The sequence below is a fragment of the Petaurus breviceps genome, unplaced genomic scaffold (genome assembly GCF_028583685.1).
Source record: "Petaurus breviceps papuanus isolate PSGF00001 unplaced genomic scaffold, PetGlider_PUasm1.0 90977, whole genome shotgun sequence".
NCBI classification, from domain to species: domain Eukaryota; kingdom Metazoa; phylum Chordata; class Mammalia; order Diprotodontia; family Petauridae; genus Petaurus; species Petaurus breviceps.
In genome coordinates, this window is record NW_027187391.1 from 46988858 (window position 1) to 47005547 (window position 16690).

The 16690-nt window shown below is 39.0% G+C and overlaps 1 protein-coding gene across 5 annotated transcripts in view; it reads left to right on the forward strand.

Annotated features, from left to right (window-relative positions):
- The first annotated feature begins 1567 nt into the window (after positions 1-1567).
- ATG5 (autophagy related 5) overlaps positions 1568-16690 on the forward strand; it is a 170601-nt gene continuing 155478 nt past the window's right edge. For 2 of the 5 annotated variants that reach the window (XM_069077123.1, XM_069077122.1), the window contains exons 1-3: positions 1569-1796; positions 7608-7773; positions 16206-16333. In XM_069077123.1, coding sequence (XP_068933224.1) covers positions 7666-7773; positions 16206-16333 — 236 coding nt within the window. In that variant the 5' untranslated portion in view covers positions 1569-1796; positions 7608-7665. Of the gene's footprint in view, positions 1797-7607; positions 7774-16184; positions 16334-16690 lie in introns of those variants that run through there. The other 3 variants (XM_069077126.1, XM_069077124.1, XM_069077127.1) reach the window with 3 other exon arrangements.

The following is a 16690-nucleotide window of genomic DNA, read 5'->3' on the forward strand; positions in this document are numbered from 1 at the left end:
TTCCCAATCTTCAAACTCATTCTATCAAAAATCAAGTTTAATTCAAATATTTACTAAGCACCTACTATATGCCAGATACGGGATATAAAAAGCTGCAAAAGACAGTCTTTGTCTTCAGGGAGCCTACAATCTAACGGGATAGACAACATGCAGACAAAGATATAAAGGCCAATTCAATTCAATAAACATTTATTAAGCTACTATTATGTGCCAGGCACTCCTGCTAAAGCTGGGGCTATAAAAGGAAGCAAAAGACAGTCTCAACCCTCAAGAGGTATAAAAATGAATGCAAACAAATATATACAAAGCACAAGTCTCCTTATTCGTACATGTTGGCCTCCAAATCTTAGTTTGGTTTTAAGCTATAAAAGCTTAAATGGCTTAAATTTGTACTTTTATAGCTTAAAGCAGCGATAAGGCTTGGAGGCTCCCTGTGTATGGATGGATGAATATATACATGTACATGTGTGTACATATGTATATATACCTAACCTCTTCAAATAAATCGTTATATAGAGTTCATATTCATGTAAGTATAGTGTGCATGTGGTTTATGTATGTATTGTGTGTGCATATACACATGTATATACACCTAACCTCTTTAAATGTATCATTCATCTATGTATATATGCCTAACCTCCTCAAATATATAGTTCATACCATAAATGTGTGTATATGTATAGAAAGCTCCGTTTACATGCATTACATGCGTATATAGCATATAGTTTATATATGTACATGTGTCTGTATCTACATGCCTAAACTCCTTTAACAGATTCTTACATATATAATTCACATATAGTATGTATACTACACATGTACATGTACGTGTGTATGTATATATGGTGGTAGCCAGTAGTCAGGAAACTGTCTTCCTGTTCAAATTTAGCCTCAAATATTTATTGGCCGTTGTCACCCTGGGCAAGTCACTCAACCCTGTTTGCCTCAGTTTCCTCATCTGTAAAATGAGCTGGAGAAGGAAACGGCAAACCGCTCCAGTATCTTTGCCAAAGAAAACCCCCAAAGGGTAGGACGCGACTGAACAACATGTATGTATATGTGTGTGCATGTGGGAATATGTACACACACATTTTTGTTCGTTTTTCACTCGTGTCCCTCTCCGTGACCCCATTCGGGGCACTCCATCCACTACGCCACCTAGCTGCCCATATATACACGTGTACACACACACCCATACACGCCCAACCTCCTTAACTAGATCCCAGCCTCTTTCGGAATCGAGCTCATTCAAGACTTCCCTTTTTTTCTCAGCCCACGCGGGAATTTCCTCACTTTCAGCCACGGGGAATGGGTCTTAAGGCGGGAGGACTGAGGGAGTGGGTGGTATCACGAGAACTCCGGCGGGCATTTTCTCCAGCCCGCTGTAAAACGGGGAAGCGGGCGAATCCAAGGAGCAAAAGGGATTCGGTGGCCCAGGGCGTGGCTCGCCCACGCCTAAGAACGAGACGGCGGCCCCGAGGCCCGGACCGAGCTCCATCCCCGGGGACCGTTCACCGTTAGCTCTCCGCTCCGAGCCCCGCCCCCTCCGGCCTGCGAACCTCCCGGCGGGCCACGTGGTCCATTACGTCATCTCCCGGCGCCGCCGAGGACTGGAGCCGCAGTGGGGGCCTGACGGGTCCGGACAGTCGCCTTGCCGGTGTTGAACCTCGGAGTTTCCGGGAGGGCCTAAATACGGAAGTGTCCCCTGGTGTGGGGGTCCCCTCTTCTTCCCCCTGAACTCCTCCCGCTCCTGTGTCCTTCGCGGCTGCGCGAGCCCTCACAGGGCAGGGTCTCAGGTAACTGTCCTTGTTCTCTGTTTCTTCTGTACCCCCCCACCCCCACCTTGGGATTTCCTCTTCCGACCTGACTCAAGTCCCTCTCGGCTGGGGGGGGGGGGCGTAGGAAAAGGGAAGCGGTTCCCCCGCCCTCCTCCCCGCCGTGAGGATCCCGGAAATCTTGGCGAGGGAGGAGTGTCCCGGGGGGAAGCGGGGTGGGAGGAATGTGAGCCTCCTGGAGGAGACTTGGCCCAAGCTGGGAGCTGTGGCCGGGAGGGCGGGGGTGGTAGTGGAGGTGCGGAGCCCGTCTCTAGGGCCCTGAATGGTGCGTAGAGGTGGAGCTGCCCTAGAGGCCAGGCTGAGGTTGGTTGTGGGACTCCGTCCTAGAGGGTGTGGCAGAGGCAGGTGTTCTCTCCCCCTGCTGCGTTTGTAACTTTGTATCTGACCTTCTTGGTGGGGAAAACCCAAAGTCCTAATTGCCCCAGAATCCTGGGTACCCTTGGTGCATTCCCAGATCTAGAGGTAATGCACACAGAACAGCAATTTAAACCCCCTGCATTCTGATCTCGGTCCCTTCACACCTCATAGGGGGTGGGGTCACTCCCTGGAATTTTTTTCTGGGTTCTTTAGTGGTCCTAAAGGTATTGGATCATCTCTGCATACTGAGGACCCTTGGGAATACTAGGTGTTTCTTGTTGTTTTTTTGTGTCCCCCCGCCGGACCACGAGAATCCCCTGAAAGACCAAATCAGGGCACATTTTCTCGCCAGATAGCTCCCAGAAGCGTAAGGGACCTTCAGGTTTACAGAATTTTAGAATTGGAAGGGACTTAAGTCAGACCATTCTAGTCCAGCCCATACCAGAAAAAAAGTATCCCCCTCCAACACGTCTAACAAATGGTCCATGCAGTCTTTTCTCCTTTGAAGAGCCCTCATGAGGGGAAACCCACTAAGGGCCATTCCACTTTTGCATGACTATTTAGGGTAATAGATTTAGAACTGGAAGGAAAAACCATGTACTACATTGTATCTAGGCATAACATTAATAAATGACTAAATAAAGAGTTTTGGTAATTTATATAGGAGTAGAAAGTTCATTAAAAGCTAAGTCAGCTAGCATGTGTTAAGAGCCTACTATGTACTGGTAGAGAAGATAGGAGACAGAGATAAAGAGGGAGAGCTTTCCAGGCATGGCAGACAGCCAGTGAAAACACTTGGAGTTGGGAGATAGGATGTCTTGTTGGAGAAACAGCTGGAGTCCACTGTCACCGGACTGAAGAGTCTGTGGAGGACATTAAAGTGTAAGACGACTGGAACGGTAGGAAGGGCCAAGTTTAAAGGGTTTTGAAAGCCAAACAAAAGATTTTATATTCTGGCTTGTAGATGATAGAGAGACTTTAAAGTGTGGAGTGGCCTGATCACACCCAACTTTAGTTCTTTAGAAAGATCGGTTTGACAGCTGAGTGGAGGATGAACTAGAGTGGAAAGATTTATTTCAGAGAGATGAACCAGCAGACTATTGCAATAGTCCAAGTGTTAGATGTTGAGGGTCAGTACCCTGGTGGTGTGGCAGTGTCAGAAGAGAGAAGGAGACATGTGAGAGAAGTTATGAAGGTAAAATTGACAGGATTTGGCATTTTGTTGTATGTGGGGGATGAGATTGAAGAATTGATGACCTCTAGATTTCAAGCTTAGGTAACTAGGAGGTTGGTGGTACTACTTGACAGTAATAGGGAGTTAGAAAGAGGTCTTGGGGGGAAAGATAATGAGGTAAATTTTGGATGTGTCTAAGACGATCATAGACACCCACTTTGATGTGTGAGATTAGAGGTTGGGAGAGAGGTTAAGTTTGACAAGTAAATCTTAGAGTCATCTGCACAGATATGAAAATGAAATCCATGGGAACTGAGGAGCTCATCAAGTGAAATAGTATAGATCAAGAAAGGAGGACCTAGGAAGGAACCTTGAAGGATACCTGTGGTTAGTTGAGGTGACCTGGACCTTCGTCTAGGAAAGAAGACAGTCAGTGCCCACACAGGTAGGAAGAGAACTAGGAGCTATTTAGAGTCATGAAAACTTAGAAGATAATATTCAGAAGAGGGTGATGGAAAGTATCAAAGGCTGCAAAGAGGTCAGAAAGGATGAGGACTGAAAAAAAGATCATTAGGTTTGGCAATTGAGAGATCATTAATAACTTTGGAGAGAAAAGTTTCATTTGAATGATAAAGTGAGAAGCCAGATTTCAAAAGCGTTAAGAAGAGATTGAGAGGAATGGAAGTGGAGGCATTGATTGTAGATGATTGTAGATTGCTTTCTCATGTAGTTTAGCTAGCTGAATGGATTGATGGATCAAGTGAAGGTTTTTGGAGGATGGGGGAGACATGGGCATGTTTATAGACAGAATTGAATAGGATCACTTGTGCACACAGAGGGGTTAGTGTTGGCAGGACAGATGAAGGAGATGGTGCCAGGAAACATTTTAGTGAAGTAAAATAAAGGGGAATAGAGAAGAGGGAGCTTTCAACAGATGGTCTCTTACCCCTCCCCCCCAATGAAATAGATAGGTAAAGAATTAGATAGATAGATAGAGAATTTATCAAGCACTTTCCATGTGCCAGGCATTAAGTGTTGGGAATACAAGCCAAAAAAAAAAAGGCCTCACTCCCAGGGAACTTACAGTCTGACGGGGAAGACAACAAATAAAGGGGAACTGGAGGTAAGAGGAGGGTGGTGCCTGTATTGGGGGTAAGGTGAAAAAGTCTGGAGAGAGTCAAAAGCTTAGAAGTGAGAAGTGAGCACAGATGGTCTGGTACTTCCTTACAAGGGGATTCCAGGCAACAATCAAAGGAAGGGGTCATGGCAATGGAGGCATATCCAAGTGTGAGCAGACCAGTGGGGTAGATTAGAGCTCAGGAAGAAGATAGGACTAGATGTGTAATTTGAGAGTCATCTATATAAACCCAATAAATGAACGAATGGGAGCTTATGAGAAAGATCATTGAGAGAATATAAAGAAGGTCAACAAGAAGTCTATGATTCTCTGGCTCAGAACAGCCCTATGGTACAGTGCACTTATAGTTAGGCAGAATATGAGTGTGATCTGACAAAGGTGGAGGCTGAGAAGCGTCAGTGAGATAAGAGGAGAACCAATAAATAGATAGCATTATCAGGAAAGCCATGAAGATCAAAACTATGTGTGATCAACAGTGCCAGGTTGCAGAGGTGTCAGGAAGGATGAGGCAGCTTGGTGGTGCAATGACTAGAACACCAGCGCTAGAGTCAGAAAGACCTGAGTTCATATATAGCCTCAGACACTTAACTAACTCTGTGACCACCCTGGATGAATCACTGAATTTCTGCCTTCCTCAGTTTCCTCCACTGTAAGATGGGGATAACAACAACACCTACCATGCGGGGTTGTTGTGAGGATCAAATGAAATAGTATTTGTAAAGTGTCTAGAACATAGTAGGCACTTAGAAATTCTTGTTCTCTTCCTTCCCCTGAAAAAAAGACCATTGGATTTAGCAGTTATAAGAGGACACTAATGTAAAAGAAGTCAGTTTGGAAACCTTGGAATTACTGTTGGTTACCTAGTCCCAGTATTGACACTGCTTCAGTTGTGTTGCATGGCTTGTAGGAGCAAGTGCTGTCCCCCACTCATTGGTGCCTCTGCCAATCTTCTGAACTTGTACAAGTGGTGGAGCCTAGAATAAGCTAGTGAATTAAGGCTCAAACCACTCTTGTGAGGAAGAATGAATGTTTCAACAAGTTTGGGCCCTCATTTTCCCCTCCTTTTATGTTGATATGTACTGGCGTTTCTTATACTTTAGCCACCACTAACTTCTTTTAATAGTGAGTAGTTATGAATCAATAGCTAATTTAGTAAGTTGAATTTTGTTAAAGATTTAGTTCAGTTTTGCATCTTAGACCTTGTATAGTTAACTTATAAACTGTAAGATAACCCAATTCTCTCATCTTTCTCTGTTCCTAAGGTAACATAAAATAAATTATTTGAAAATTTCCTCAATTGCTATTAATATTTTTCTGATTTCCATTTTAACTAGTATGCCATCCAAGTTTTTTTTTTAGGAGAAAAAGCATTGGTTATAAACATCCCTGTTCTAAAATGAGGATAAATCACATCTATAGTTTTACAATGAACTGTGTATGAAATAATCTAGATCTGGGTCTCCTTAAACCTAGTTATAGTATTCTTTCCATTAAACATTCTTGTTTGCATGACTATATAAAGTCAAGAAACTATATATCACAGCAGAAGCAGTCAAAACATGCAGGTTAAGAGTTAAAGTTTAAAATTTAGATATTACATTGCATTTGGCAAGCCTTAGTTTCCTTGATGTTTTTTCTGTAACCGCCTTTGAATTCTTTATTTGTTAAAAGACAAAAAGCCTTTCCCCGCAAAGTTTAAGCAATTTATCCAAGGTATACAGAATAGTAGTTAGTATAGTAGGTGACAGAACCCAGGTAGTTTCATTCCCTATCCAGGACTCTTAACACTGCACAGTTTTTTTTAAGAGGGAATAAAATCTAACATTGAATAAGACAAAAGTTGATTTTACTTTTTTAAATACACCTTTCTGAGTTTGATTTTTGCCTACTAGTGTTTCCCCAATGTCCCTAAAACTAAGTTTTCAGAATATGGACAGGTGTAGTCTTTACTGTTGCAACTTTGGCTATTTCTGGTGACTCATGATCATTGTTAAGTTGATTTTTTTTTCATGTGTTCCCATCATAAAGCGATTATTCTCCACTTATATGTGAAGGGATTGAGAAGTTTGTGATGGCTGTGATTAAACCAACAATGGGGTTCATAGTTTGGTGCTTGATATACTATATAAAATTCCTTTTCTACCACTGTACTTAGAGTGTGCCTATTAAAGTCTTCTTCCCTTTGACACTTTTCCTCATTAGATTCGATAAGTTTCTTTTTATATTTGATCAACTAAATTAATTAGTACTTTTTGTCCTGAGTGATTACCTTTGTTCAGGCACTGTAACATACTAAGCAATATAAGATGTGGTTCCTTTTACCAAGGAAATAAAAAAAGACATAAATGTAGAAAATGTTATAAATAAGGTGTGATTATAATGTGACTTTTAAAAATTAAAGATACCAGAAATAATATATATAAATTCAGTTGGTGTTGTCTCCTTGAAAGTAGTTACCTTAAACTTGTCAACCAATAGCAAACTATACATTGGAAGGGAGGCTAAGAGAATGAATTCTTTTTTTTTTTTAAAGCAATTGGGGTTAAGTAACTTGCTCAAGGTTACACGGCCAGGTGTTTCTGGGTGGGTGCTAAGTATCTGAGCCCAGATTCGATCCCCAGGTCATCCTGACTCTGGGGCTGGCGCTCTTATTTGCTGTGCTACCTGGACGCCCCAAGAGAATGAATTCTTATTTTACTTTTGCTGTGGTTTGTTATTTCACTAATGTTCATATGTTATGGATTATAGGCAATGTTCTAGATCATAGATTTAAAACTGGAAAAGACCTTAGAAGCCATTCACTCCAACATCTTCAGTTTTATAGATGAAGAAGCTGAGGCCCAGTTAAGTGACTTTTGTAGTACATCACTGGGTTATTTATTTACTCTTTTTATCTCTTTAAATAATACTAGATTCAGTAATGAAAATTTCCTGTGCCCTTTTTTTTACCTTTGTTTAAAAGTATGTTGATGTCCTTTGATTTTAGAAGAGAATAACTTCTCTGTATTAATATTCTTCCTGTGAACTTTCTTCTTTACTACTTGGTGTTTTGGTATATCTTTGTAGAGATTTGGCTCATTTACTCTCTTTACTCTGTTTTCAGTGTGTCTTTGGTCAAAGAAAAACTTTAGTCTATATGTGCTGCTTTATTCACTGGAAGAATGACAGATGACAAAGATGTGCTTCGAGATGTGTGGTTTGGACGAATACCAACCTGTTTTACACTCTATCAGGATGAGATAACTGAAAGAGAAGCAGAACCTTATTATGTAAGTTTGTTAGTGGTATTGTCACCAAAATAATATATATCGTACTCTCAATTTTAAGCATAACTGCCTAAAAAGAAATGCTTTTTATTAATTTAACATTCTAAATTAAGCAGTTTTTAGCCTAGAAAAAGAAATATCCAAACTGGTGTAGTATCTGCTTTCCCTCCTTAGCCTCCCTTTCCCTGCCTCCCATTGCTCCTGGACAGCTCTCACTATCACAAGACAATTTAAGGTACCATTGGACTATTGAACAAAGAAAAAATTTTATATTAAAATATAGTTTTGGGTTAACATTACAGAATAGAAATCTCTAACAGTAGTCACTTAATTTTCTACTGGAACTATTCAGTTGCTTCCTTGAAAAGGTTTCCTACTAGTCATCCGTATCATTTTTTTTTTGCCTTTTTTTGTATCATTTTTAAAAAAGTTTTTATTGATGTCTTTTTTTGGGGGGTAAGGGGGCGGCATAATCCTAGTTTCCTTCATTGTTTCTCTCCTTCCCCCACCAGAAAACCATTCCATATAACACATAGAAGAAAATATGTTCCTTTCCCTTTTCTCCCCCTGTTCTATTTCTGTTCCTTTCCCCAATAATTTACTAGTGTGCCTGTTTTCCCATAATTCCTCCAGTATTGACTATTGCCACTTTTTCATCTCTGTCAGTTTTCAGAGTATGAGGATTGATACCTCAGATTTGTTTGATTTTTCATTTCTCTTATTAGCAATTTGGAATATTCTTTCATATGGTTGATAGGTTGTGTTTCTTCTGGGGGGAGCAGTTATTATCTTTTCATCATTTATTTTTTGGGAAGTGACTTTTGCATATATATTTCATATATACATATACATACATAGATATATACACACATAGTTATATATTTTTACTAATTGTTTATATATCACATATATATGCTAATTGTTTATGTATCTTGGATACCAAACCCTCATCTGAGTAATTTGATACAGTCTTCCCGTTTGATTGCTTCACTTCTTAAGTGCGTTAATTTTATTTTTGCAGAAGTGTCATGTAATCAGTTATCTGTTTTATCTTTTGTAATTGCCTTTATCCTTTGCTTAAGACAACTTCTCCTACCCATGGCTATGAGAGGTCTATGTCCAGTTTCTTAAAGAAAGCAATAGCAGAAATTTTGAATTATGACGAAATTGAAATTAGTTTTGTTATTTTTTATTTAGCTAACTTTATGAGTTCCCAGGCTTTTTCTAGGTTACTTATTTTTCTAAGTTATTATTGACTATAAGACTGTTATCTGTTGCCATGGAGAATAACATTTTCCAAACTCTCTGCTCCTTTATAGTGGTGGATGTTAAATTATGTGTGATCCCTAACCATGGCTCCTTGATACTTGAATTCTTTCTTTCTGCCTGCTTACACTATTTTTTCTTTAGAAGCTCTGGATTTTGGTTATAATGTTACTAGGAGTTTTCATTTGGGAGATTTCAGGCAGTGACTTTTAGATCCTTTCTATCTTCATTTGGTTCTAAGGAATCTGGGGAGTTATAAGTTTTCTTGAAATGCAACATCTAGGCTCATAACTTTCAGGAAGTCCAATGATTCTTAATTTTTTCTTCTCTCAAATAATTTTCCAGGTTTTTTTTTTTAAACTATGAGATACCTTTATTCAATCTTTTTGCAGTCAGTTGACTTTGTTTTAATATTTCTTGTTTTCTCATGGAATCATTTGGTCTATTCTAATTTTCAGGGAGTTTGTTGCATGGGCAAAACTGTTAATTACCTTTCTAATTCTTCCATTGCTCTCATTTCTTTTCCATTTTTTTCTCTCTAGCACTCTTATTTAAAGTATAAAAACATTTTTTAGCTCCTTAAAAAAAAAAAAACTTTTGCTTTATTTCATCTAGGAATTCTAGTTGAATCTGTGCCCATGCTTTTTTTTTTTCCCCTTTGAGATTTTGCTTGTAGATGTTTTTAATCATTCTCTTCTGGATTTGTATCATAAGCATCCCTTTCACCATAATTATAAAGGGATTCGTTTTTAAATTGTTCTTTAGTCCAGCCTGCTTCCTGACTTTAGGTTAGGGTTGGGTCATGTGTATTTCTGGAGGAAAGTTCTAGGCTGGACCTGTAGCTTTCTTGGGGTGTCTGGTGTTATGTTATTCCAGGCTCTCAGATATAGCTCATGTTGGGAACCTGCAAGGTTTCAGTGCTCCCAAAGTATTCTGATCCAGGGCAAAGTCTGATTGCCAATGTCCTTTGGTCTGAACTCCTTAAGTTCCTGACCAGGACTTTGGTCTGAGCAACAGTAAATTGCACCTGTACTTAGCCACTATCAGCCATCTGGGAACTGTGAATTGGGACTCCAACCAGTCTTTTTAGGGTTATCTTTATTCCTTGACACACATTCTGTTGTCTAGCCTAACTGGTCTCGTTGTCTTAATACCCCTTTGCAGAAGCTATTCTCCACATGAGGAATACACTCCCAACTCTCCTCTCTGTGTTTTAGAACCTTTGGTTACCCTCAAAGCTTCACTTAAGTTCTACCTCCCACATGAGGCCTTTCCTGACTCCTAATGACACCAGTAATTCCCCCTAGTTTACTAGGTGGATTAGTGTTACCATCAACAGGAAAGAGGAATTTGGGAGGAGGGTTAGGTTTTATTAGAAAGGTAATTGATTCACATTTTTACATTTTCAGTAATGGTAGGTCATCCAAGTGAAAATGTCTAAGGCAGTTGAAATGTGAGGGTTGGGGGGTAGAGCCAAGATGGCGGCATAGAAGCAGGAAAACTCCATATGCCCCCTCCATAACCAACTCAAATACCTATAAAAAAAATGACTCTAAACAAACTTTAGGGCTACAGAACCCACAAAGTGACAGAGAGAAACAAACCTCCCTCTGAAGACAGCCCGGCAAGCCAACAGGAAGGGTCCATCACAGCATGCTGGGAGCCAAGCCCAGGACCACGTGAGTCTGTGGTTTTAGCCTCAGGGTGGCCCCCAACCAGCCCTGGCTGGAGGGACTTTGGGAGAGTGGATCACCAGCAGCTGTAGCAGTTTCCAGAATTATTAACCCATAAATGCCAAAGGCAAAGTAAGAGTTCAGTGTGGACTTTTTGGGAACAGGGGGTCCAGGAGTGTGGTCCGGCCTCTGCCCCCAGAGGGAGAAGCAGCTGAGGTGCAGCAGCCACCGCTGCATGGCTGCTTCAGAGCTCCTGGCCTGCTTATTGTAGAGGGACCAAGCTACCAGTCTGAGGGGTAAACACTCTTGCTTTAACCTTCTTGGATCTGGACTGCTGTCTAGGGGGGAGGTCCTGGGGTGCATGACCAGTGTGCCAGAGTGGGGGAGGCTTTAGAGAGGGTATTTAACTAATAGCTGTGGCAGCTGCAAAAACCCCAGTGATTTGGGACAAAGCTCTCTGGAAGCAGAGTTCTACTGTGACAAAAAGTTCAAAAGTCAAGTAATTGAGTGGCAACATGCGCAAGCAAACAAAGCAAAGCAAGCACAGCAGTCAAACCTTAGATTCCTATTTTGGGGACAAAAAGGATAAAAGCATGGAACAGGAGGAAGACAGTGAAGTCAAAACTCCCGCACCAAAAGCTTCCAAGAAAAATATGAACTGATTACAGGCCATAGAGGAGTTTAAGAAGGATTTTGAAACCCAAATAAAAGAAGTGGAGGAAAAATTGGGAAGAGAAATGAGAATGATGCAAGAAAACCATGATAAGAGAGTCAACAACCTGACTGAAGAAAATAACACCTTAGAAAATAGACTAACTCAAATGGCAAAAGAGGCTCAAAAAGACAATGAGAAGAATGCCTTAAAAAGCCAAATTTGCCAGATGGAAAAAAGAATCTCAAAAGCTCACTGAAGAGAATCATTCCTTCAGAATTAGATTGAAGCAAATGGAAGCTACTGACTTTATGAGAAACTATTAAACAGATCCAAACAAATGAAAAAATACAATATCTCATTGGAAAAACCACTGACCTGGAAAATAGATCCAGGAGAGACAATTTAAAAATCATTGGACTACCTGAAGGTCATGATCAGAAAAAGAACCTAGAAACCATCCTTCAAGAAACTCTCAAGTAAAATTGCCCTGATATTTTAGAACCAGAGGTCAAAATAGAGGTTGAAAGAATCCACCAATCACCTCTTGAAAAAGATCCCCAAAAGAAAACTGCTAGGAATATTATAGCCAGGTTCCGGAGTTCCCAGATCAAGGAGAAAATATTATAAGCAGCCAATAAGAAACAATTTTAATATTGTGGAAACACAATCAGGATAACGCAGGATCTGTCAGCTTCTACATTAAGGGATCAAAGGGCTTGGAATATGATATTGCAGAGGTCAAAGGAGCTGGGATGAAAACCAAGAGTCACCTACCCAGCAAAACTGAGTATCATGTTTCAGAGGAAATATGGTCATTCAAAGAAATAGAGAACTTTCAAGCATTCTTGATGAAAAAACCGGAGTTGAACAGAAAATTTGGCATTCAGATACAAGAAGCAAGAGAAGCATGAGAAGGTAAACAGGGAAATCATAAGGAACTTATCAAAGTTGAACTATTAACATTCCTACATGGAAAAAAAATAATTGTAACTTATGAAATTTTTCTCAGTATGAGAATAGTTGAAGGGGATTTAATGTGTATATACACACACATATATATGTATACATACATATATATGGCTATATAGGAGGGTATATGGGTATATGAATACATATGTGAGTATGTGTATGTATGTGTACAGGTATACATAGACAGAGGGCACAGGACCAATTGAATAGGAAGGGATGATACTTAAAAGGTGAAATGGAGAGTTAAGAAAGCAATATAATGAGAGGAGATGGGGAGAGACAGAATGGGGTAAATTATCTCATACAAAAGAGGCAAGGGAAAATGGTTACAATGGAGGGGAAGAATAGGAAGGCAAAAGGGAATGGGTCAACCTTATTCTCATTGAATTTGGCTTAGGGAGGGAATGACATACACACCAAATAGGGTATCTCACTCTACAGGAGAGTAGAGGGAAAGGGGATAAAAGGGGGGATGATGGAAGGGAGGACAGATTGGGGGGGAGGGAAGTCAGAAGCACACACTTTTGAAAAGGGACAGGGTCAAAGTAGAGAATAGAAGTAGGGGTCAGGATAGGATGGAGGGAAATATAGTCAGTCTTTCACAATATATCCACTATGGAAATGTTTTGCATAGCTACACATGTACAACCTATATTGAATTGCTTATCTTCACAGTAAGGGTGAATGACGAGGGAGGAAGGGAAAAAATCTGGAATTCAAAGTTGTAAAATGAAATGTTTAAAAAATATATATATTAATTTTTTTTTTTTACATGCAACTGGGAAATAAGATATACAGTCACTGGAGTATAGAGATCCATCTTGCCCTAGTAGAAAGTTGGAGGGGGAATGGGGGAGAATATAGGAGAGAGCAGATTGGGGGAGGGTGTATACAGTGGGATCACTGTTTTGGGGTGGTGGGTAGGGGAAAGTTGGGGAGAAAATTTGTTACTCAAAATCTTATGGAAATGAATGATGTAATCTAAAAATAAACATAAAATTAATTAAAAAATAAAATGCAGTATAAAAATAAACGTGAGGGTAGATATCATGGCAGAGATCAGGGTTGTATGTACAGATTTAGACTGGATATATGAATTTAGGAGTCATATAGAATTTAAGAATTGTAAGGGACCTTGATGTCCTTCAAGGCCAAAGCAAACACAAACAGAATGTCTACTGTAACATAACAAACAAGTAGTCCTCCACTGCATCATATACAATGAGGCTATGGAGCTGGCAGAAATGAATGAGATGACCAGGGAAGGGGCAAGTTTGGTGCAAGTAGAGAAGGAGGGATAACGATAGGATCTTTGGGTATACCCACATTTATTGTGATGGAGGAAGAAGATAAATCAGTGGGAAAAAAACAGTTTGAGTTAGGTGAATAATGAAAAACAGTTTCACAAAAGCTGAGGAAAGAGAGGGCATCAAGTAAGTGGCAGTGTTCTACCATGTTAAATGCTGAGGGTTGGTAGAAGAAAATGAGAACTGAGAAAAGAGCATTGGATTTAGCAATTTAGTCACTTGATACCTTGGAGATGGTAGTTTCAGGGATGATAACAGAAGGCATATTCAAAGGGTGTGATTGAATGAAGAGAAAGTGAATATAATGAAAGAAGAGGCTACTCTTTTCAGATATTTATATTAAACACTTTACAATGGTAGAAATAGTTTCTTCCCAACATTAGTTTCCCATTGGGCAATAATCCTAATGAGATAATATTTCCAGAGATCATAGTCTCTTTTCCCCCTTCCTGGCAGAAATACTGAAGGGAAAGGGAACAGTAATTTCAAAGACTCAAGAACTTTTATCAACAATGATCAAACATGATTACAGAAGAACGGTGATGAAGAATGTTACCCACCTCCTGATAGACATGTTATGGACTAAATATGCAGAATGAGAAACATTTTTTGGACATGGCCCATGTGGGAATCTGTTTTGCTTGACTATAGAATTTTGTTAGGTTTGGGGGGGGGGGGGGGGGCAGATGAGTGGGGAAGTATGATAGACAAAATAAACACTTGAAAATATTTAATTAAAAACATCAAAAACAAAACCAAAAAGAAACTTATGGGCTACAATTAAGGCTAGACTTGGAAAAATGGACTACTTATCAAAGGCATGCTTATCAGTGTGTGTAAGAAGTGTGCCTTTGGGGGAAAGGGTATTGAGTAAACTTGCTATCTTGGGGTGGAGGTAGGGGAAAGACAGAGAGAAAAAATTGTAACTTAAAATCTTGTGGAAATGAATGTTGAAAACGAAAAATAAATAAAGTTTTGAAAAGAGAGAAGTGTGCTTTCATGATAAAGAATTAAAAGTGTATCAGAATCCTGTGAACTCAATGTCTAATCATGTAAAACCAGTGATTGCAGCAAAAGGACACATTGCATAGTAAAATAGATGTAAAAGATATAATAAGTATATTTCTGAAAAATGAGAAAAGGGAAGGAAGCCAACTCAGTATCCTCTTTTCTTTCACATTATCTATACCTTCTGCAGCAGCCCAAAATATTCTGTCAAGTATCTTCCCTAACATAGCCCAGGCCCTGCTACAGGTTAGACTTGTAGAATTTATTTATTTTTTTGCCTTTTTGGAAGGGCAATGGGGGTTAAGTGACTTGCCCAAGGTCCTTTATTTGCTAGTAAGTGTTAAGTGTCTGAGGCTGGATTTGAACTTAGGTCCTCCTGACTCCAGGGTTGGTGCTCTATTCACTCTGCCACCTAGCCGCTCCCTGTAGAGTTTCTTAATAAGAATAGAATCATCAGTTACTAGTAGTTGCTTGTGGCAAACTAAATGAAATGCTGTAGCCTAAGAAGGTAACTAGACCTTCATCTATCACTTTAATTTCGTCTTTGTTTCCCTGATCTAATTATCACCAAACTCTGCCCTTCTTTTCTCAGTTTTCTCTAAGGTGATTGAGTTGATTATATTATTTACTTTTGTTGCCTAGACTGTTTTAGTAGTCTTTCTGCCTTGTGTATCTTTGCCTTTGAATCTGCTCTGCACACAATTGCTAGAATAATTTTTTAAAATACTGTTTTCATGATGTCATTTCTCAAATGAACCCATAACTTTTGTTTATGCGACATGTATGAGTTTACAATCTCTAGGCCTGGCTTTTAGGTCTTTATTAGCTTCTTTCTACTTCTCTATTCCTTAGTTTTTTCTTTTTTTGGTATTAATTTTACGTTCTCAGTTGTACTTTAATTCAAAAACACGCATCATATCTTATCTTTGTATCCTTTCTATGACATCTATACCTAATATGGAGTGGACATTTGATAAGTATTGTTGACAGAGCATCATGGTAACTTCCTGGTGAATATAAAAATGGTATTGTTTCCATTTAGTTTAGTTTATTTAACTGAAGTGAACCATCTTAAATTTCAGTACTGGTGGAAGACCCTCTTCTGTTTGAAACCACTTGATGTTGACTAAATTAGGTACTAATCTTGTTTGGGGGAACAGTAGTTTTGAGAAGTGTTATTGGTTCAGATCACTGTATCTGGTAGCACTTAATAATATCTTAATAAATACTTGTTGATTGGTTGAATTTCTGGTTTTTATATTGGTACGTTGAAGCTGCCTATTTCTACCTGCATAGTATTACACCAGCATTTTCTGTAGATAATTTCTATAGTACAATTCTAAAGTAAAAGTTTTATTCATTATTTGTAACTTGGAAATCTTAAAATGTTCAATGTAAAATGTTTTTTATTATCCGCAAATAACAATTGTAGGTTTATTTAAAATCATACAAAGAAATAAAGTGAAATGACTTTTATTTTTATAATTCAGAGACCTATTTAATGCTTTTGAAAAAAATTTAGTAAATAAAATACAGTTCTAAAAATTTTCATTTCAGTTGCTTTTACCAAGAGTAAGTTACTTGACGTTGGTTACTGACAAAGTGAAAAAGCACTTTCAGAAGGTTATGAGACAAGAAGACATTAGTGAGATATGGTTTGAATATGAAGGCACACCACTGAAATGGTGAGTGAATTTCTTTAAATTACTTTATCCTTTATTTTTATAAAATACAGTTCAGTAGAAAAAATTGTAATCACAGCAACTTCCTTAAAAGATCTACCTTATGTATTTTAAAATAAGCTATCTTAGCATTATTAGTAATTTTAAATGGAAAAGATCCACCTTCTGTTGGAGTATGTGGTTAAATTGGCAGGTAAATAAAGTTTTAAGAAATAATTTTGATTGGGAAATATTTTTTATTTGTATGAGTGTCAGTGTGGTATACTGGATAGAGATATGATCTTGTCAGGAAGATAAAGGTTCAGGTCTTGCCCCTGATGCTTATCAACAAATTACTCTATGTGAGTGCCAGACTACTTT